The sequence below is a fragment of the Pseudophryne corroboree genome, chromosome 6, assembly GCF_028390025.1.
Source record: "Pseudophryne corroboree isolate aPseCor3 chromosome 6, aPseCor3.hap2, whole genome shotgun sequence".
In the NCBI taxonomy this organism is placed as follows: Eukaryota; Metazoa; Chordata; class Amphibia; order Anura; family Myobatrachidae; genus Pseudophryne; species Pseudophryne corroboree.
The window spans coordinates 268692176-268716174 of NC_086449.1; the positions used below are offsets into that span (position 1 = coordinate 268692176).

The 23999-nt window shown below is 44.6% G+C and overlaps 1 protein-coding gene across 3 annotated transcripts in view; it reads right to left on the bottom strand.

The window, feature by feature from the left end:
• Positions 1–23999, bottom strand: part of SQOR (sulfide quinone oxidoreductase) — a 183590-nt gene that overhangs the window by 53582 nt on the left and 106009 nt on the right. For all 3 annotated transcript variants that reach the window (XM_063926005.1, XM_063926007.1, XM_063926006.1), the window contains 3 exons: positions 9793–10036; positions 6562–6732; positions 1489–1542 (listed from right to left, as the gene is read on the bottom strand). In XM_063926005.1, the coding sequence (XP_063782075.1) occupies positions 1489–1542; positions 6562–6732; positions 9793–10026 (459 nt within the window). In that variant the 5' untranslated portion in view covers positions 10027–10036. The remainder of the gene's footprint in view (positions 1–1488; positions 1543–6561; positions 6733–9792; positions 10037–23999) is intronic.

The window sequence follows — 23999 nt, forward strand, 5'->3', positions numbered from 1 at the left end:
ACTCTCATGGAAAAGCCACAAAGACATATCATAAATCTAATCTATATATTGTATAAATCCCACATTGTCTGCTTTTTCTTCTAAATAGCATGAAGATCGGTCACACATAAATTAAAACTCCCAGAGACTAAATACAATGGCCTTATTTGCACTAGGCTTTGAAATTCTATGAAGAAGGCAAACACCTTTGTTTACTAAGATAGCCGAGTTTCTATTTAAAACAATAAGTACTGGATTGTCATTGTCTCACCTGAAGACAAAAACAAACGAAGAGACAATACCCAGGAACCGAAGCTGCGAGAAACTAAATTAGCAAATAGGTAACCAAGATACAAACCAGACATTTAGAAATCTGAGATATTGACATTCATAGTTTGAACTCTTGGAGATGTATGTGTTTGTGTATGTATGTATGTATATATATATATATATATATATATATGTATATATATATATATATATATGAGTATATGGATATATGTGGATATATGTATATCTTGAGGATGGAAATAGATAACCATATCATGTGTGGGATCATATTGTTCAGAGTCACGTAAACATTAATCTGATGGGAATAAGAATATTATTATAGATTACCACATTAAGTTATTAATAATACCAGATTTATGTATGATTAATGTGATGGGTTTAACTGGTCATGGGGCGGGAACTCAGATGCAAACAACAGAAACCACATCTCAAGTCCTAGCCATTGCCCACTTCTTGAGCTGACCAATGACCTCCGGTGCACAGGATATGTCCCACCCCCGAACCAATGGAAGAAGAGCACACAGTGTCTATTGTATTATGTTTTGATCTACTGTATAAAAGATGCCTGCTGCAGGCCTGGTCACACAAGACTCACAAAGTTATCTATCTAGATGACAGAGGACCAGACTGGGTAGCGCGGCGAAATCCAAACAAGTATGTATCATTGACTGTAGCCATTATTCTTTTGTATTGTATTGCTTTGTTATTGTAACCCCCTTTCAGTAATAATACGCTGTTTTGTCGGAACCCAGTAGTTTAATTACAATCTGGTGTCGTGTCTTCCTTTCCCTGCTAAGGTTTAAAGTGTATTATTATTATCGCATTGCATAGCTGTTAAGGGTTCACGGTGTATCATTGGGTGTGTACGTGCTGTGTGTACTTTGTACAGCCAGCGCGGCGTTTGTACGCAAAGTCCGTACTCGGTACGGGACTCTGTACGCTAACGGTGTAAAAAGTCCGTAGGTTGCGGATTAAGTATAGCGGCCGCAGCGGCTTCATTTAAAGTGTATGAAATGTTTTTTTTTAAATGTTTGCTTTTAGTCCTGTATGAAAATCAGCATTCTCAATAGAGAGCTACCAAATGAAATCAGTAGTATCACCACTCATACATCACCCAAATGAGATGAGAACAGATGGGCTATTATACAAAATAACAACGAATATTCACTCAGCTCATTCTCTCCACAGACTAACAAAGAACTGACATTACTGATTTACCTTTTCAAACTGCAATTTGATTCCAAGGGCAATGATTAAATACTTGTAGCCTATCTGCAAAGAAAGAAAAAAATATATTGCTGTGAGTATGGAACATAAAATAAAATTAAAAAACTTATATAGGCAGCTGGTACCCTTTAGCACTCTATAGAGTTTTGTGGTGTTGAGAATAGCAATGCGTTTACAATGTCACATAGAGAAAGGGACTACATGGTTTATACATGACAGGGGTGAAGGCAATATTGGCGCAAGTAAAGTAATATCATTTGCAGTGAGCTGACACAGTACAAAACTACATGGCCGCTACTGCAATGCTGCTAACATAGCTGAGCGTATTATTCAGGGTGCACAAGGATTGCATAATTGCTCACAGGGTCAGAGCGTTTATCTGATCTGCACGGGTGGAGCCAGCAAAAATAGAAATAGGAAAACTCATGATATTTTCTGGAAATTCAAAGCCTTCTGAAATAAACAAGGTATAATCTGTGTATGTACTGCATAAACAATTACAGATATTGATGTTGGAATAGGACCAGTCCACAAAGCACCAAAACAAGCTCAGCACTGAAGGGGGTTAAATATCAGGCTCAAGTACAGTATTTTAAGTTTTGTGTTTTTACATAACACCTGTTCTAACATAGCTATGCCGACGGACAGTCCACATCAATCTGTTTTACAGACAAATCCTGTAATCTATGTGCAAACTCACCATCATGGTGTACAAACCAGGCATGATGGTATAACACATGAGCTACATTGCTCTTACCATACCATTATTACCTGTATCTCTATATGAGATATTAGGTCAGCATCACAGACAACTGAATTCTAGCAAACTATAATACCTGCCTAAAAGGTAACGGAGAGATTACATCTGCCTACTGAGAATCATTATCCTTAAATAAGAAAACACATGCAGGGTGTTGCAATCCTTACTGAATTAGGCCCACAATCCCCATTTTTTCTACAGGGAATGTGTATTCTCCCAGAGCCCTAGACTAGAAGAATCACCAGGAAAATCATCAAATATTTGTTTGATTGCATCTGGTAGCCAACGATAATTACAATCTTCTGTAATGGTTAGAAAATACAAATTATAGGGCTGATGTGTAGCAGGACGCATTTTGCGGAAAACAACAACTAGGTAGGTGTAAAAGGTGGGGGGAAGTCTGGATCTGCATACGTTGTACAGCTGGACAGGTGTATTTGTGCCAGGTTGACGCTAGGAAAAAAAAAATATTAGCTGGGTTATGTCAGGAGATGGATACCATCCCTAACTGGTAGTAGTAAATGTCATGTTTTATTCTAATAAGCAATATGAAATATTCAGGGGTACTTAGTGCAGGCATAAGCTATTTGTACTGTTATGTATCAGGACCTTTGGTGTTAGCAGTACACATTCTAATTATATTAATGATCACCTCTAAGTGACACATATAATGCTATTAATGTGAACCCTAGGCAGGGCAGGAATAATTTCGGGGCGGCTGGGGCAATCGCTCTTTTAGTCACTAATGATTCTGCGATAAACATGAAAATCAGCATAGCCACAAACAGTGCTTAAAGTGGTCCTAGAGAGGTGGTGGAACTCACCCCCCTCCCCACGGCACCCATGAAATAAAGGTATTGCGCGCGCCTACGGCGCGCGCAGCAAAAAGGGGGTGTGGTCTCAAAAAGAAAGGGGCGTGGTCACACAATAGTAATAATGCCCACAGTAGTAGTACCCAAGTGGAAATTTTGAAGTGGGGGTATGGAAAAGTGAAGGGTGCAATTATGTGCACGCCTTCGGCGCGCGCACTCCTCACAAGGGGGCGTGGCCACTCAAAAGGGGGCGTGCCCTTCAGTGTAGTTTACCACACCATATACCCCTTATACACATTATGCACCACAATAGTAGGACCCCTTTCACATTATAGCTCACAGTATGAGCCGAAATTCACATTTATACCACACAGTATGAACCACATTCATATTACACCACACAGTATGAGCCAAATTCACATTACACCACACAGTATGAGTCAAATTCACATTACACCACACGGTATGAGCCGAAATTCACATTACACCACACAGTATGAGCCGAAATTCACATTACACCACACAGTAGGAGCCGAAATTCACATTATAGCACACGGTATGAGCCGAAATTCACATTATAGCACACAGAATGAGCCAAAATTCACATTATAGCACAGAGAATGAGCCGAAATTCACATTATAGAGTGACAGAGTGACAGGGAGAGTGACAGCAGGGACATGGAAAGTGACAGCAGGGATATGGAAAGTGACAGCAGGGGAATACAGTAGGGACTAGGGAGAGAGAAAGGCAGCAGGTTAGATTACCTGTTTAGCAGCGGCGGTGGTCTGCGGTGCTGTGGATGAGAAGGCTGTGGTAGGCGTGACGTGGAGGCTGTGGGCCTCGGAGATAGTGCGGAGGAGGAGGCTGTGGGTGCGCAGAGGTCCGAGGGCGGGGCGGCAGAAGAGGCTGAGGGCGGCTGCAGTGGATCTGGAACCAGGCTGGCTTTATTATCCCTGCCGCCGCATCGAGCTCCTGTGACCACGGCGCTAATATTTCAAAACTGCTGCGGACCGGCAGCCAATCAGCGACAGATTTGAACTAGTAGTGCCGCGGTCACAGAAGCTCGATGCAGCGGCAGGGATAATAAAGCCGGCCTGGTCCCAGATCCGCTGCAGCTGGGAGTCTGGAACCTGGGCTTCCAGTGCGGCGGCGATGGTAGGGGCGGAGCGACGGAGGGCGGACCGGGAACGCAGCTTCTTTGTCGGCCCATACAGTAATGCCCCCAGCAGTAGCATCCCTTATACAATGCCCACAGTAGTAGTGCCCCTTATGCAATGCCCCCAACAGTAGTGCCCCTTATGAAGTGCCCCCTTTACAATGCCCTCATTAGCTGTGCACCCCATCAGTAATGCCCTTAATGGTAATGCCCCTGTGTAGTATTGCCCCTAGTCGTTTAGCCCCTGTAGTTTAGCCCCAGTAGTCATGCCCATACTGGTAATGCCCCTGCAGTTATGACCCCAGCAATTTACCCCCCCCCCTCTAGTTTAGCCTCTGAGTGGTAATGCCCCCAGTAGTTTTGCCCTCATGTAGTTTGCCCCATGTAGTTTAGCCCCCAGTGGTAATGCCCCCTGCAGTTGTGCCCCCAGTTGTTTAGCCCCTGTAGTTTAGCCCCCATGTAGTTTGCCAAAGTTAGTAATGTCCCCAGTAGTTTGCCCCCCTGTAGTTATACCCCCAGTAGTTTAGCTCCTGTAATTATGCCCCCTTGTAGTTTAGCCCCCAGTAGTAATGCTGCCAGTAGTTTGCCCCTTTGTAGCTTGCCCCCTTGTAGTAATGCCCCCAGTAGTTTGCCCCTTGTAGTTTGCCCCAGCAGTAAAGCCCCCCAGTAGTTTGCCCCCAGTACTAGAGCCCCCAGTAGTTTGCCCCTCTGTAGTTTGCCCCAGTAGTAAAGGCCCCCGGTAGTTTGCCCCCAGTACTAGAGCCCCTCTGTAGTTTGCCCCAGTAGTTTGCCCCCAGTACTAGAGCCCCCCAGTAGTTTGCCCCTTGTAGTTTGCCCCAGCAGTAAAGCCCCCCAGTAGTTTGCCCCCAGTACTAGAGCCCCCCAGTAGTTTGCCCCTCTGTAGTTTGCCCCAGTAGTAAAGGCCCCCAGTAGTTTGCCCCCAGTACTAGAGCCCCCCAGTAGTTTGCCCCTCTGTAGTTTGCCCCAGTAGTAAAGGCCCCCAGTAGAAACGCCTGTGGTACACATATAGGAGGGAGGGAGGGAGAGGGAGAGAGGGAGGGGGGGGGGGGGGGGGGAGAACTATACTTACCTAGCCCCGCTCCCGCCGCAGTCCTCTCTCGCCGCCCGCTCCTCTGCACTATGAGAGAGACGCGTCATGACGTCTCTCCCATAGCGCGCACTGACAGAGCCGGAAGCCGGAGCTCAGTACTGAGCTCCTGCCTACGGCTGCCGCTGCGGAGAGGGAGACGGGCGCCCGCTGGTAACGCGATCTCAGCGGGCGCCCGGCATCTCCCTGCAGCGCCGCCCGGGACATCGGGTTAGGTGAGCCGGGGGAGGCGGAACTGCGTTCCGTCTCCTGGTGGAACTGACGGAACGCAGTTCCGGCCCGTTCCGGCTTACTTTAACCCCTGGCCACAAATGTGTATAATACTAATGCTGCCACCAGCCCTGATTCATAAACTGTTAACAGGAAAAAAAACACTGCAAATATTGACTGTGTGTCACTCACACTGCGCAAGCTGATCTATACAGGAACATCATACACGTAGTACACTAATAGCAAGACACTGCTCTCAGGGAGGACTCCTCCAACTCATTATCTATATGGAGAACACAGTGAGCTAGGCCACAGGGCTTCAAAAAAATGTTGTGTTCTTTTTACCCAGATAGCATAGCATGCAGTCATTGTTAACGTTAAGCTCCACATTTTCTCACTGCACATGCAGTCATACATATCTCTGGATTTTACCTAGAGGCTGCAGTCCCCCAGGAAAATCTGCCTCCCGCAGGGACTGCCTAGCAGTAACGGTGACTTCCCATTGGAAGTGGTCCCCGCTAATCATATGATGGACAAGCAATCTCAGGTGGAGGTGTTTTCTTCTCCTGATACTGCCAGTCTGGAGTGCAATAACAGAGAGTGCTTCAAATGGGAACACACTCACCTGCTATCACGGCAGCCCAATACAGCCTCTACAGCTAATTCTGACAAGCTTGCGCAATACCCAGTAGAGGTGAGGGGAAACCAGGATAGCACACTGTCCTTCCCTTGCTGATTGGCAAGAGTGTGTTCTGCAACCCCAGACTTTTTTTTCACCGCACCAGGGACCAACTTGTGGCGCACAGTTTGAGAATCGTTGCCTTGAAACATAAACCTTACTGTTGTCCATTTCTAATGTCTCAGACAGGAAAGCTTCTTTCATTTTTGTGAAGCATATAAACGCCCATCAGAAAACACCTATTCTCTAAAAGTGACGTTTTATCATGGGGTTGACAAAATTTTTGTTACTACTCTTTAATGTCTACAAATGTGAATTCTATACTCAAAAATATGTACCTCTTTATCGTCATCTATGCGGACACAGTTTTTGTCAGGATCAAAGCCTTTCACTTCCGCTTTGATCCATTTGACACCGGATGGGATCAGGCTCGAAGTAGGGCGAGCAGAGCTTGCCAGTTTCTTGGCACCGCCACCAACAAGAGTCCAAATTGGCTGGTAGTAGTGTGTCTAGGCATGGAATAAGAAAGGAGTTAAAATATAAAGCTAATAACTTTTAGTCAGGAATTGCTCACATACACAAAATGTAGCTGTCATTTTAAGAAAACTATGTGGCCATCACAGGCAGCACACATTTTTTTTTTTTTTATCTCATCTGATCAGATAAAATGTCATAAGACTGCGTTATAAGCAGTTTTTAAGATGTCTATTGAGGGGTATTACAGGCAGCAGAATATCAGGAATGCCAACCGCATGTCAACCGAAACAAAGATTGTGATCAATGCCATGAGTTGATAAAATATTTTTTTACAAATTAATTGAAATTTTACAATTGAGACTCCAAATGTCTCTCTCCTAGATGTCTCAGGGCTTTCTGAAACTTAACATGTCTCAGACTGAGCTGGTCATCTTCCCTTTTCATTTAATTTTCATTTTATATTCACAGCACAACTATCTCCTCAATCTTGGTGTTATCCTTGACTTCTCCCTCTCCTTTAAACCACGCATTCAGTACCTATCGCAGCCCTGCCATTCCCATCTCAAAAATATCTCCAGGATCAGACCCTTACTCACCCTGGATGCTACTAAGATCCTGATCCACGCACTGGTCATGGTCATCTCCAGATTAAACTACTTGCCTCCTTGACTACCACCTTTCTCTACTCCAATCTGTTCTCCATGCTGCTGCTTGCTCATCTTTCTCTACACACGTACTGCATCTGCCTTCCATCTCCCACAAGCCCTACACTGGCTCTCCTTCCGCTTCAGAATCCAATTTACACTTCTCACACTCACTTCCTCACCCATTTACATCTCTGACCTCATCTCCCTGCACACTCCAGTCTGCCCCTTTCGTTCTACAAATGATTGCCGCCTCTCCTGCCAACTGACTACTTCCTCCAACTCCCTTCTACAAGAATTTGCCCGTGCTGCTCCCTACCTCTGGACAAAACTTCAAACAGGCTTTCAAGATCCACTTCTTCATCATACCGAGACATCTCTCCTCCTAACCCTCTGTTCCATGCTCAATGTCTACCACATCTGTGCCACAGTCTGCCCCTCCCCTTTACAGTGTAAACTCTCACAAGCAGAGACCTCTTCATTCATGTGCTTTGCCTTTGCCTTCCCTTTCTTCTACTAGAGTATCATCTACTGCATACTCCTACAATGATGCCTAACCCTTGGTTTCTTCCCCCCCTGCTGCTTATTTGAGTGTTATGACCACTGATGCAGTTCATACACCATGTATTTGTCCAGCATTGTCTTGCACTGTAAGTCACTGTGTGGCAGATTGATTAAACCTGGTGAAGTGATAAAGTGGACGGAGATAAAGTACCAGCCAATCAGCTCCTAACTACCATGTCACAGGCTTTATTTCCGTCCACTTTATCACTTCACTAGGCTTAATAAATCTGACCCCGTTTTCTTGTTCTGCTCAAGTTTAGATGCTTTGTTAAGTGCTTCGGAAACCTTGTGGCGCCATATAAATAAAGGATAACAATAATATTTAAAGTATACATTTTTAAAATAAAACCAGAAATAAAGAAATCTTAAATTAAAATATCAATTGTAGTTAGGGTGCCATCATTACACTGGTCAACATATTTTTTTCCACAAGAAAACCGAATAGTGACTTTAGTGCAGTTTAAAATTCTGAATTCAAATATGTGATTACAGTTTTGCATGACGCATAGTGTGTTATGCTGCTTTCACATCGCAAAACCTGCTTTTGAAACGGTTCTTTAAACAGTTCTTAAAACGGGTCTGAGCAGTTAAACCCCCTTCACATCGCATGTTGTAACCAGTATATTACCATTTCATTACCGTTTTGGTACCTTTCACACTGAACCCGTTTCACCCATACAAAACAGTGGTTGTCATTTGAAATGTTTATTTCCTGCTTCTGCCTGGTGAGATCACGCATGGAGACAGCCTATCACCTTCTGGGGCTTGCAAATACCGTTTCAGACCCTTTCACACTGCACAATTAAACGGGTCTGAAACGGGTAGGACCCTGCTTTTTTACCGTTTCAAAATACCGGTATTGTGTAAACGGTAAATTGAAGGTGACCCTTTCACATCGCAGCTCGAACCGTTTAGGAAGCCAGTAAAAACGGCAAATTACCGGGTACAAGCTGCGGTGTGAAAGGGGTATTAGTGACAGTTACAATAGCCGAAACGTGACTCTCTTATTCCTGGGCATTTAGTGGATCCTGAAAAAGTGTGTATTCACCTCCACTGCATATTAAACTAGGACTGAGGAAAGAATTTCTAAAAGCAATTGATAAAAATTCTGCTGCATTTGTGCATTTGAAAATCTAAATGGATGATGAAAATGTTCAGGCACTGTTAAATCCACTGGAAAAAGCAGCCTGGTTGTCATTCAAAAAAATCTGTTCTTGTTTTCATAAAGCAGATAACCATTGTGATATAGGGTTAGGGTTACAAAGCTATGGGATGCAACATGTCTTTAAAACTTCACTTCTTGTACTCCCACCTAGACTTCGTCCTAGAAAATCTTGGGGCTTTCAGTGATGAGCGTGGCGTTTCCATCAGTAGATTTCTACAATGAAAAAGAAGTTCCAAGGCAAAAGGAGTTCCAGCATGCTGGCTGACTATTGCTAGACCATGAAGAGAGACATCCCGAAGGCTTAATATGTCTGGAAATCATCATCTACAACTTTTTAGGTTAGCCAGTATGATGTGTATATTTTTCATTTAGATTTACATAAGTACTAATTTAATAAAACTTCAAATGCAGGTCACAAAAAAAATCTGCCTGATGGAAAAAAATCTGAATGCATACTTGAATTCAACACGAAAAATAAATTTAGAGTCAGTTTATTTGGTTCTCATGAAAGAATAAAAGTTTATTTTTCTAGGCCTGTGTTATCAGAGCGCTGTAGACATTTTTGTTATCTGTAACCAGCTGCCACAAGTACAGCACTACAATAGCTTATTGTGATTCACTCCAAACGGAAAAAAAGTTGATTTATTAAAATTGAAAATAAAAAGGCCAAATATGCCAAATAAAAAGAGCACAATAGTAGAAGCAGTGATTTATTGTACCTCACTTGGCTCTATGACGGCAACGTTTCCAGCTCCAACTTTTCTCCTCATACGCGCACTCATGGTGATCCCACCGGCTCCACCTCCAACAACAACCACGTCATAATACTCTTTGGCAGCATACCTGCTTGTCACATGTAGGTTGCGGCAGGAACCCCTGAGCACTCCTGCCCTGAGTATATGGGCACACTGATAGACATGGGCCCTATATGGCATCAGTCCAAAAAACGCCATCTCAATTTATCTGCAATTACAGGAGTAAAAGAATTTAATACCTGCAAAAAATAAGACATTAAAAAAATGTGTTACATTTCTTTATCACAGTTGTCTACAATGTTCTCCCAGGTTGTAAATCATCCTCTTATGTTTACAGTTCATTCTGTAGAAGTTGGGAGATCAGAGAATCTGTATCATGGACTAGAACAGAAAGGGCAAGATTCAAATGTTTTTGACGCCAGCAGCCACTAGTTGGCGCCCAACGGAGATATTCAAATATAGCTCCGCCATGGGTGGTGAGCTGAAATGTGTGAAAAGTGATCCGTTCGGCAGTTTTCCAGATCACGCCTATTAGTTTAGTCGGGTTTAGCCGCTTTACGTTTTTTTTAAAAAGTGACTGCGTTGTGCCCTCTTTGATAGTCAGAAATCGCCTGAAGCGGTGCCGCACTGTGACCAATAACGCTGCAAAAAAAAAAAAAAAAAACACAAGTGGAGGCAGTTATCAGATCTGCCTCACTGAGGGGGCATAACTTGATGCACTGTCAAGTGACCCATGCAGGAATTTACTCAGCACAGAACCAGGAGAAGCCAACATGAAGAAGATGATAACCAAGATGGCTAAAATGCAGGGGAGCGTGCTGGTGAGTGGCTGCTGGGGCTGGACAAGTGGGGGGGTTTTCCCCTGTGATGAACAAGTGAATGTTTCCTTTTATTGCAGCATACTGTCAGTGTTGATATAAAAAAAATGCCCCCAGAGACATGTTCATCAAATCAGACTATGCCAGTAGCTCCCCAACTTTTTTTTTTTTTTTAATAACAACAACAAAACCCTAGATTATCAGAATTTTTTTTCACAGCATCTCTAGACCAATCGTTTGTCATGGAGAAATTCAGAAAAAAATGATAATTTAAATAAGTTGCGCTTATATGTCATCCTTAAGTTCAGATATGTGGTGAGGGACAAGATTTGCTTCTGCTTGTCCACATATTTTATGACTGAAATCCACTAGTACTGGTTTTACATTGACCATACATTTTTTTAATCGGTATGGACCACCAACCCAGGGCCCCCCTGCAAGTGCCCCAAGGCAATGTGGCACCGAGTTTGGGAACACACTGGACTAGGCCATCTCTTCTACTAAATGATGCAAAGAGCATTTGATTTATGTTCAAATAGAAGGGTATCTGCAATTTAGTATGGTCACTGGAGCCTACTGTATAATGTGCATAAGTGATGGACTATAGTGCAACCTGATTTCAGAAGTAATAAACACTATCTCCAATACAGAGCTTAGATTGATGTTTCTGGCTTTTAGCACACAAGGGGCTAAATGAGTTTCTGTATATGCAAGGACTTTTAATATACTCAAGATTCTTGTGCATAGCTACTGTATACACTATATATTGGGTTTAAAAAACTACAGTAACAATTGGTGTGGGCTGATGCCTTCAAGCATAAGATATTTTGTTGTATTGACCTGTTTCTGTTTGTTAGCAGAGTGTTTAAGTAAGCCCAGGTGTTGGCATTCTTAAAAATAGAAATTTGCCCTCTAGGGCAACCGTGAAATTTCAATGTTTGAGTAAGAACCTACAGGACAAAAGGGTTAGTGCAGTATAGTGGGTTTAAAAACTCTGACCTTAGAATTTATGTCATGTGTGTGTATATATATGTGTATATATATATATATATATATATATATATATATATATACACATAATAAGATTTTACTTACCGATAAATCTATTTCTCGGAGTCCGTAGTGGATGCTGGGGTTCCTGAAAGGACCATGGGGAATAGCGGCTCCGCAGGAGACAGGGCACAAAAAGTAAAGCTTTTTCCGATCAGGTGGTGTGCACTGGCTCCTCCCCCTATGACCCTCCTCCAGACTCCAGTTAGGTACTGTGCCCGGACGAGCGTACACAATAAGGGAGGATTTTGAATCCCGGGTAAGACTCATACCAGCCACACCAATCACACCGTACAACTTGTGATCTAAACCCAGTTAACAGTATGATAACAGCGGAGCCTCTGAAAGATGGCTTCCAACAACAATAACCCGAATAAGTTAACAATAACTATGTACAATTTATGCAGATAATCCGCACTTGGGATGGGCGCCCAGCATCCACTACGGACTCCGAGAAATAGATTTATCGGTAAGTAAAATCTTATTTTCTCTATCGTCCTAGTGGATGCTGGGGTTCCTGAAAGGACCATGGGGATTATACCAAAGCTCCCAAACGGGCGGGAGAGTGCGGATGACTCTGCAGCACCGAATGAGAGAACTCCAGGTCCTCCTTAGCCAGAGTATCAAATTTGTAAAATTTTACAAACGTGTTCTCCCCTGACCACGTAGCTGCTCGGCAAAGTTGTAATGCCGAGACCCCTCGGGCAGCCGCCCAAGATGAGCCCACCTTCCTTGTGGAGTGGGCCTTTACAGATTTAGGCTGTGGCAGGCCTGCCACAGAATGTGCCAGTTGGATTGTGCTACAGATCCAACGAGCAATCGTCTGCTTAGACGCAGGAGCACCCATCTTGTTGGGTGCATACAATATAAACAACGAGTCAGATTTTCTGACTCCAGCTGTTCTTGCAATATATATTCTTAATGCTCTGACAACGTCCAGTAACTTGGAGTCCTCCAAGTCACTTGTAGCCGCAGGCACTACAATAGGCTGGTTCAGATGAAATGCTGACACCACCTTAGGGAGAAAATGCGGACGAGTCCGCAGTTCTGCCCTGTCCGAATGGAAAATCAGATATGGGCTTTTGTAAGATAAAGCTGCCAATTCTGACACTCTCCTGGCAGAAGCCAGGGCTAGAAGCATGGTCACTTTCCAAGTGAGATATTTCAAATCCACCTTATTTAGTGGTTCAAACCAATGAGATTTTAGAAAATCCAAAACTACATTGAGATCCCACGGTGCCACTGGAGGCACCACAGGGGGCTGTATATGCAGCACTCCCTTAACAAAGGTCTGGACTTCAGGGACTGAAGCCAATTCTTTTTGAAAGAAAATCGACAGGGCCGAAATTTGAACCTTAATAGATCCCAATTTGAGACCCATAGACAATCCTGATTGCAGGAAATGTAGGAATCGACCCAGTTGAAATTCCTCCGTCGGAGCACTCCGATCTTCGCACCACGCAACATATTTTCGCCAAATTCGGTGATAATGTTGCACGGTTACTTCTTTCCTTGCTTTAATCAAAGTAGGAATGACTTCTTCCGGCATGCCTTTTTCCATTAGGATCCGGCGTTCAACCGCCATGCCGTCAAACGCAGCCGCGGTAAGTCTTGAAACAGACAGGGACCCTGCTGAAGCAAGTCCCTCCTTAGAGGTAGAGGCCACGGATCTTCCGTGATCATCTCTTGAAGTTCCGGGTACCAAGTCCTTCTTGGCCAATCCGGAACCACTAGTATCGTTCTTACGCCTCTTTGCCGTATAATTCTCAATACTTTTGGTATGAGAGGCAGAGGAGGAAACACATACACCGACTGGTACACCCAAGGCGTTACCAGCGCGTCCACAGCTATTGCCTGCGGATCTCTTGACCTGGCGCAATACCTGTCCAGTTTTTTGTTGAGGCGAGACGCCATCATGTCCACCATTGGTCTTTCCCAACGGGTTACCAGCATGTGGAAGACTTCTGGATGAAGTCCCCACTCTCCCGGGTGAAGATCGTGTCTGCTGAGGAAGTCTGCTTCCCAGTTGTCCACTCCCGGGATGAACACTGCTGACAGTGCTATCACATGATTCTCTGCCCAGCGAAGAATCCTTGCAGCTTCTGCCATTGCACTCCTGCTTCTTGTGCCGCCCTGTCTGTTCACATGGGCGACTGCCGTGATGTTGTCCGACTGGATCAACACCGGTTTTCCCTGAAGCAGAGGTTCTGCCTGGCTTAGAGCATTGTATATTGCTCTTAGTTCCAGAATGTTTATGTGAAGAGACGTTTCCAGGCTCGTCCATACTCCCTGGAAGTTTCTTCCTTGTGTGACTGCTCCCCAGCCTCTCAGGCTGGCGTCCGTGGTCACCAGGATCCAATCCTGTATGCCGAATCTGCGGCCCTCCAATAGATGAGGACTCTGCAACCACCACAGAAGAGACACCCTTGTCCTTGGAGACAGGGTTATCCGTAGGTGCATCTGAAGATGCGACCCTGACCATTTGTCCAACAGATCCCTTTGGAAAATTCTTGCATGGAATCTGCCGAATGGAATTGCTTCGTAAGAAGCCACCATTTTTCCCAGGACTCTTGTGCATTGATGTACAGACACCTTTCCTGGTTTTAGGAGGTTCCTGACAAGTTCGGATAACTCCTTGGCTTTTTCCTCCGGGAGAAAAACCTTTTTCTGAACCGTGTCCAGAATCATCCCTAGGAACAGCAGACGAGTTGTCGGCATTAACTGGGATTTTGGAATATTCAGAATCCACCCGTGCTGTTTTAGCACTTCTTGAGACAGTGCTAATCCCATCTCTAGCTGTTCTCTGGACCTCGCCCTTATTAGGAGATCGTCCAAGTATGGGATAATTAATACGCCTTTTCTTCGAAGAAGAATCATCATCTCGGCCATTACCTTTGTAAAGATCCGAGGTGCCGTGGACAATCCGAACGGCAGCGTCTGAAACTGATAGTGACAGTTTTGTACAACGAACCTGAGGTACCCCTGGTGTGAGGGGTAAATTGGAACGTGGAGATACGCATCCTTGATGTCCAAGGATACCATAAAGTCCCCCTCTTCCAGGTTCGCTATCACTGCTCTGAGTGACTCCATTTTGAACTTGAACTTCTTTATGTACAGGTTCAAGGACTTCAGATTTAGAATAGGCCTTACCGAGCCATCCGGCTTCGGTACCACAAAAAGAGTGGAATAATACCCCTTCCCTTGTTGTAGAAGAGGTACCTTGACTATCACCTGCTGAGAGTACAGCTTGTGAATGGCTTCCAAAACCGTCTCCCTTTCGGAGGGGGACGTTGGTAAAGCAGACTTCAGGAAACGGCGAGGTGGATCCGTCTCTAATTCCAACCTGTACCCTTGAGATATTATCTGCAGGATCCAGGGATCTACCTGCGAGTGAGCCCACTGCGCGCTGTAATTTTTGAGACGACCGCCCACCGTCCCCGAGTCCGCTTGAGAAGCCCCAGCGTCATGCTGAGGCTTTTGTAGAAGCCGGGGAGGGCTTCTGTTCCTGGGAAGGAGCTGCGTGTTGCTGTCTCTTCCCTCGACCTTTGCCTCGTGGCAGATATGAATAGCCCTTTGCTCTCTTATTTTTAAAGGAACGAAAGGGCTGCGGTTGAAAAGTCGGTGCCTTTTTCTGTGGGGGAGTGACTTGAGGTAGAAAGGTGGATTTCCCGGCTGTAGCCGTGGCCACCAAATCTGATAGACCGACTCCAAATAACTCCTCCCCTTTATACGGCAAAACTTCCATATGCCGTTTTGAATCCGCATCGCCTGTCCACTGTCGCGTCCATAAAGCTCTTCTGGCCGAAATGGACATAGCACTTACCCGTGATGCCAGTGTGCAGATATCCCTCTGTGCATCACGCATATAAAGAAATGCATCCTTTATTTGTTCTAACGACAGTAAAATATTGTCCCTGTCCAGGGTATCAATATTTTCAATCAGGGACTCTGACCAAACTACCCCAGCACTGCCCATCCAGGCAGTCGCTACAGCTGGTCGTAGTATAACACCTGCATGTGTGTATATACTTTTTTGGATATTTTCCATCCTCCTATCTGATGGATCTTTAAGTGCGGCTGTCTCGGGAGAGGGTAACGCCACTTGTTTAGATAAGCGTGTTAGCGCCTTGTCCACCCTAGGAGGTGTTTCCCAGCGCTCCCTAACCTCTGGCGGGAAAGGGTATAATGCCAATAATTTCTTTGAAATTATCAGCTTTTTATCAGGGGCAACCCACGCTTCATTACACACGTCATTTAATTCTTCTGATTCAGGAAAAACTATAGGTAGTTTTTTCATACCCCACATAATACCCTGTTTAGTGGTACCTGTAGTATCAGCTAAATGTAACGCCTCCTTCATTGCCAAAATCATATAACGTGTGGCCCTACTGGAAAATACGGTTGATTCGTCACCGTCACCACTGGAGTCATCGCCTGTGTCTGGGTCTGTGTCGACCGACTGAGGCAAAGGGCGTTTCACAGCCCCTGACGGTGTTTGAGTCGCCTGGACAGGCACTAATTTATTGTCCGGCCGCCTCATGTCGTCAAACGACTGCTTTAGCGTGTTGACACTATCCCGTAGTTCCATAAATAAAGGCATCCATTCCGGTGTCGACTCCCTAGGGGGTGACATCCTCATATTTGGCAATTGCTCCGCCTCCACACCAATATCGTCCTCATACATGTCGACACACACGTACCGACACACAGCAGACACACAGGGAATGCTCCTAACGAAGACAGGACCCACTAGCCCTTTGGGGAGACAGAGGGAGAGTTTGCCAGCACACACCAAAAGCGCTATATATATATCAGGGATAGCCTTATAATAAGTGCTCCCTTATAGCTGCTTTGTTATATCAAAATATCGCCATAAATGTGCCCCCCCCTCTCTGTTTTACCCTGTTTCTGTAGTGCAGTGCAGGGGAGAGACTTGGGAGCCGTCCTGACCAGCGGAGCTGTGAGAGGAAATGGCGCCGTGTGCTGAGGAGATAGGCCCCGCCCCTTTTCTGGCGGGCTCGTCTCCCGCTATTTAGAAAAATTAGGCAGGGGTTAAATATCTCCATATAGCCTCTAGGGCTATATGTGAGGTATTTTTAGCCTTTATAGGTAATCATTTTGCCTCCCAGGGCGCCCCCCTCCCAGCGCCCTGCACCCTCAGTGACTGCCGTGTGAAGTGTGCTGAGAGGAAAATGGCGCACAGCTGCAGTGCTGTGCGCTACCTTTTGAAGACTGCAGGAGTCTTCAGCCGCCGATTCTGGACCTCTTCTGTCTTCAGCATCTGTAAGGGGGCCGGCGGCGTGGCTCCGGTGACCATCCAGGCTGTACCTGTGATCGTCCCTCTGGAGCTTGATGTCCAGTAGCCAAGAAACCAATCCATCCTGCACGCAGGTGAGTTGACTCCTTCTCCCCTCAGTCCCTCGCTGCAGTGATCCTGTTGCCAGCAGGAATCACTGTAAAATAAAAAACCTAGCTAAACTTTTTCTAAGCAGCTCTTTAGGAGAGCCACCTAGATTGCACCCTTCTCGGCCGGGCACAAAAATCTAACTGGAGTCTGGAGGAGGGTCATAGGGGGAGGAGCCAGTGCACACCACCTGATCGGAAAAAGCTTTACTTTTTGTGCCCTGTCTCCTGCGGAGCCGCTATTCCCCATGGTCCTTTCAGGAACCCCAGCATCCACTAGGACGATAGAGAAATATACATACACACACACATACATACACATATATACACACACACACACACACACACACACACACACACACACACACACACACACACACACACACACACACACACACAGTATCTATCTATCTGTCTATCTATAGTGTCACAGAGTACAGTGTATGCTTCACCTCTGTATAATACCCAGGTTCATATACGTGTGTACATCTGGTTCTGATACAAGCCAGTGCCTCCCCAGCCATTGATCTCACCACACATTGCTGCATCTGGTGCAAGTGTGCACTGGTGATGATGACTAGTACCAAACCAGAGGCACACATAGAGGCAGTTACATCGCAAAATGCATACGGGTGAATATACACATTATTTTGAGAAATGTACACCCAGCTTACCTCCACATATGTATTTGTTTGTTTTAAAACTATATTTATTCAGATGGGTTCTGCTCTAATTAAAGCAACGTCCAACAGCCGTTTACTATACCTTCGGACACACTTGTCTGAAGTGTAGCTCTGCACATATGCAGAGCCAGATTAAAGGCTGGAAACTGATGAAGGCACTATTGTGAGAAGCACCAGAGTTCTGACCAGTGCTGTGTGTGGCTTTACTGAGCACTGTGCTGTGTATGATTGCTGTAAAGGCTTCAATGAAAGGTCCTCCAGAGATGACTGCAATACAAGGCTAATGTGACAGCGGCCAGGAGGATCATTCACAGCAGGAAAAAAAAGTCGTGAGACTACATGTACACATTTTTAATCATCTGGCCAGATCTAATAATAGTATACTAATTGAGCGGACTACCTGCTATATGCTGAATTCACTGGAGACTATATATTTTTACAGTAACAAAGTGATGATGCCAATTCTGTCTTCATATTAACAAGAGATAACACACAAAGGGGGTGTGACCACGGGCTCAACTAACTTAATTCCTGTGCTACTAGCAATATAGGGGTTGCTCAACCCTATGAAATGTACTAGAACCCAAAAAAGAAATACTGCAGCGCTCAGGAATTAATAACCATTTATTAAAATACAGTATTTGTAAAATACATAAAAATCACATCCACCGGCCGGCTTTTAGAATATATAATCTCCATCTCATTGGTCTCACCAATGTTCTGTCTCCCCGGCTGCTGGTGCTGTAAACTTTTGGACGCAGACATCACTGAGAGACTAATGTACAGAGATCAGTGGTGCTGTAGACTGCTGTGAATGAGAGCTCCGGCACAAATGGTGTTTGGATAAAAAGTCGTCTTAACGCGTTTCCCCGGCTCCTTACGGTGTCAGCAGCTTCATCAGAAGATTGGTGAGACCAAGGCTAATAATTGTCTGGCCAGACATAAATTAACCGTTTATTTTAATCCTGCCACTGGACTCCTATTTGGACACTGATCACAGAGGAGTCTGTGAGTTAACTTGATTCTGCTGCAGCATTGGTTACTACTATCCACAGCCAGAGCCGGCCCTAACCAATATGATGCCCTAGGCGAGATTTTGGCTGGTGCCCCATAGCACCACCACTAGTTCCGCCTCCGACAGTGCACCCCTTTCCCTGCACCATCACCCCTCACCCAAAGCAGTCCTTATTTTAAGTTTTCCTACCCACTATATTCTAAGTAGTAAAAGTGTGCACATTCGGCACACAGCCCAAAAAGGGGTGTGTTTTTGCTGGCAAGGGGCATGGCCACACAATAGTGCCCCCAATTCAAATTACGCCACACAGTAGTGCAACATTATTCACATTTTATCATGCGATAGTGTTCCTTATTCACATTACATCACACAGTAGTACCACTTTACCTTATATACATTATTCCTCACAGTAGTGCCCCTTATTCACATTACACCACACCATATTGCTCTTTATTTACATTACATCACATAGTAGTGCCCTTTCTATACATTACGCCACACAGTAGAGCACCTTATACACATAATTTCACACATTAGTAATGCATTTATACATATAATACCACACAGTTATGCCCCTTGCACATATGACACACATTATTAATGTCCTTATAAACATAATGCGCCTTATATATTATGCCAACCCTTATTAATGCCCTTATACACATAATGTCCCTTACACATATGCCGCACATTATTAATGCCCTTATACACATAATGACACACACAATGGGGCAGATGTATTAACCTGGAGAAGGCATAAGGAAGTGATAAACCAGTGATATGTGCAAGGTAATAAAGGCACCAACCAATCAGCTCCATTATGTAAATTAACAGTTAGGATCTGATTGGCTGGTGCCTTTATCACCTTGCACATATCACTGGTTTATCACTTCCTTATGCCTTCTCCAGGTTAATACATCTGCCCCAATGTACCTTACACATATGCAGCACATTATTAATGCCCTTATACAAGTAATGACACATATAGTGCCCATTACACATTTGCTGTACATTATTAATGCATTTTTACACATGACACACATAATGCCCCTCACACATATGCCGAACACTACTGCACAACCAACCCACTCACACACACAGCACTCACACAGCTGCTAACACTGTGACCTCTGCCTCTGCTTGGATACAGATGTGTCCTCATAAATCTTGCCTCAATGCTAATGTCGGGCGCCTTTTTTTAATGAAAATGCATCTTATTTGCATTGCTATGTGGCTAGGATGCACAAGCAGCTTCTGCTGATTAAAATGATATGCAGCATGCCTATAACCTGTGTGAGACTGTGGCTGTATCTGCATATGAAATGCTACACACAGAATACAGGCATGCCGCATGTCATTTTAATCAGCAGAAGCTGCTGATGCCCCTAGGCATACCAAATGCCCTAGGCATTTGCCTAGTTTGCCTATACCTAGGGCCGGCTCTGTCCACAGCAGTTGATTTAAATTCACTTGAAACAAAGTTTCCGTCTGATGTGCTAAAGTGTGTCAATACTGAGTGATAAACCACAAGCTATTGGGCTACAAAGAGGAAACATTTTAATGTATAATCTAAAAGCCGGCCGGTTGAAGTGATTTTTATGTATTTTACAAATATTGTATTTTAATAAATTGGTTATTAATTCCTGAGCGCTGCAATATTTCTTCATATTAACAACATAATTCTCTAAGCGGCCAGACAAATTGTTACAAATTGGACACATTGGGGCAGATGTACCAGCCAATCAGATCCTAACTGTTAATTTACATATTGGAGCTGATTGGCTGGTGTGTTTATCACCTTGCACTTATCACTGGTTTATCACTTCCTTATGCCTTCTCCAGGTTAATACATCTGCCCCATTGTTCTCTTATGAACTGGTTACAAAACACTAAGCTGGGAAGACGGGTATGGGTCATTAGGTCGACAGTTATTAGGTCGACATGCACTAGGTCGACAGGGTGACTAGGTCGACATGGTCATTAGATCGACATGTACAAGGTCGACATGAGTTTTTTTACTTTTTTTGGTGTGGTTTTCTTCATAAAGTGACGGGGAACCCTAATTAGTGCACTGTGTCATCTCACATGGCTCACTTTCACTCACCATGCTTCAGGCAAGGTGCTTCGCTCTGCTGCCACTGCACTCGGCACAGGTTACCGTTCCCAATTGTAGTCCATGTGGATCGTAAAGTATGAAAAAGTTTTAAAAATTTATTTTTTTTTTTTTCAAACTCATGGTGACAAGCGGTTTTCACTTTTTCTTTACTTTTTCATACTTTACGATCCACGTGGACTATAATTGGGAATAGTAACCAGAGTCGAGTGCAGCGAGCCACCTTGCCCGAAGCATGGCGAGTGAAGCGAAGAACTTTACGAAGAAAACGACACCAAAAAAATAAAAAAAAACTCATGTCAACCTTTTTCCATGTTGACCTTGTTCATGATGACCTAACGACCAGTCGACCTAGTGCATGTTGACCAATAGTGGGTCGACCTAATGAACGTAAGCTGGGAAGACTCTTATTATCAGCAAAGTGTACATATACTATTAGATTAAACAGCCAGCTACATTAAATTGTTTTATTATATAAGTTCAGAACTGGACAGTGGTTGTGTACTGATTGTTTGAGATATATATTTTGTGATATATATTTTATATACGTTTTAAATTGTATAAAAATTGTCTTCAAGTCCTGTGCACTGTAATATTCTTTTCTTCTTTTTTCCTAAACAAACTTCCAGGGTTGAGTAACCCCTGTATTACTGGCTGAACAGGAACTGTTATACCTGTAGGTCAAGTGCTTGATTAACTGTTGTGTGTTTGTATTTTTTAGATATAACATGTACAGAGAGAGTTAAGGTGTGTACACATGGTGAAATTCGGGCTAACCCCGATTCTCACTATGCGACAAGGACTAAGTCGTGTGCGATTTTGGCTAAGTGTCAATCTTTTCTACGAGATAGTCAAAATTGACTTGCCTGCACAGTTCTATAGGCTTGCGATGCCGACCACGCATCAGCATCGCAAGGCGACTTTCACCTTGCGATCTGCACCAACTTTTCTCATGATTTTGACTATATAGTCAAAACCGTAAGAAAAAAATCTCACCGTATGTACACACCATTAGATTTGGGTGGGGTGTGTTCAAACTGAAATCTAAATTGCAGTGTAGAAATGAAGCAGGCAGTGTTTACCCTGCACAGAAACAATATCTAAATCTCCCTGCACATGTTACATCTGCTCCACCTGCAGAGCAACATGGTCGTGCCGAACTGCTAACAACTCTGAATAACCCCCTATATTCCGTCCATGATGTAAGCACCCACTAAGCAGGGATTTTTGCGAAATTCGGCTCTTAAGGGGGTGAAAAAAGGTAAAATGTTTCCTCTCCCTGTGCAATGTCCTGACTGATTAACTCATCACCTGCTAGTGATGTTTGGCAGCATTTGTGGTGGTAGTCGATGTGGCTCCCCTATTTCAATATTGGATTGTGCTGTAGCTCCACATCTTGAGTCTCCACAACTTAAAGCTGGGTACACACTGAAGCAATGTGTACCCAGGTGATATGGCGCCTGACAGGCCAACATATCGTTACCGCGATACATATCAGAACGAAGTAATGAAGGATGGAATTATCCCTCATTACGTTCATAACACTGCATGGCGCTGCTTACGATATCGTCCGGTTGGCCATGCAGTGCGGTCAACCAGACATTATCGTATTCAACTGCGATAGTGTGCAGATTAACTGCAATAGTGTGCAGATTGGCCATACACATTGAATGATCTGGCCGATATGTTGTTTCCATATGAACTGGAACTACTTATCAGGATGATATCGCTCCACTGTGTACTTGGCTTAGCACTTTGACTACTTTTTTTCTTTTTGGATACTTCTCTTGATTTGTATTTGAATTTTTCATTTTCTCAAACCTGGCAATTGAGTTTTTGAATGTTAAAGGGGAGATGGAGCCTCACACCATTGTCCCCATTACAGGAGAGGAAGCCTGCCTGTTCTGGACCTTCAATCTCATGTATGACACCTAGCTAATGGTTATGGAGGTGCGTGAGCTAATCATAAGGCATGTGGTAGACAACTAAAAGGACTTCTCCATCATGTTCTACGACAGTGAGGGGGAACTCTACACCAGCTCCACTGAGTATCTCCTTAACATTTCCCAACCAATGCAGGACATAATACAAGAGGAAGGTAAGACGGGGATGGGAGGGGGGAGCAGGAGGCTGGAAAGACAGGGAAGACGGGGCAGGAGGTTGGAAAGATGGGGGGGGGGGGGGGCAGGAGGCTGGAAAGACAGGAGGTGGCAGGAGGCTGGAAAGACGGGGGCAGGAGGCTGGAAAGACAGGGGGGCTGGAGACTGGAAAGACAGGAGGGGCAGGAAGCTGGAAAGACAGGGAGGCAAAAGGCTGGAAAAAGACAGGGGGGGTAAGTGGCTGGAAAGACGAGAGGGGGGCAGGATGCTGCAAAGGCAGGAGACTGGGTGTACTGTAGCCCTGGGTACCATAAGCCACAAGTGCCACAGCTCTTGCCCTTTAAACCTCTGCCCGGCACATTGGCAACTAGTTGCCCTTCCTGGAATGGGTCATGTTGGGAGGTTTTGATTAGGGCATTTTAGATCCGGAGTATTAAGATGCCGCAGACATGGTGATATGGTTTGATCCCATTACAGAATAATTAAAGGATAAATTAGACAGCTATGGTTTGTGGGTCAGTCCAATTGGAATCCCATGTAATTTGTCTGGCAGCTAACCCCATTTACAGCCAAATGGGGTCACTGGTTAAAAATTATTTGGACAAGTTTTTTTAAATAACAGATTGATCCAGAGCCAACTGCTTTCCGCAAGACCAGTTTTCCCCTGACACTAACATGTAGGACCAGCTTTAAATCAACTACATAATAACAATAAAGGTGCATACACATGGAGGGTCATTCCGAGTTGATCGTTCGCTGACGTTTTTCGCATGGCAATGCGCAGGCGCGTCGTACGGCTATAAAGCAAATCATTGCTGAGCGATGGATTTCGCACAGCCAATCGCAAGGAGATTGACAGGAAGAGGGCGTTTGTGGGTGTCAACTGACAGTTTTCTGGGAGTGGTGCGGTGAACGCAGGCGTGTCCAGGCGTTTGGAGGGCGGATGTCTGACGTAAATCCCGGGACCTGCAACACTGGATTCATCACACA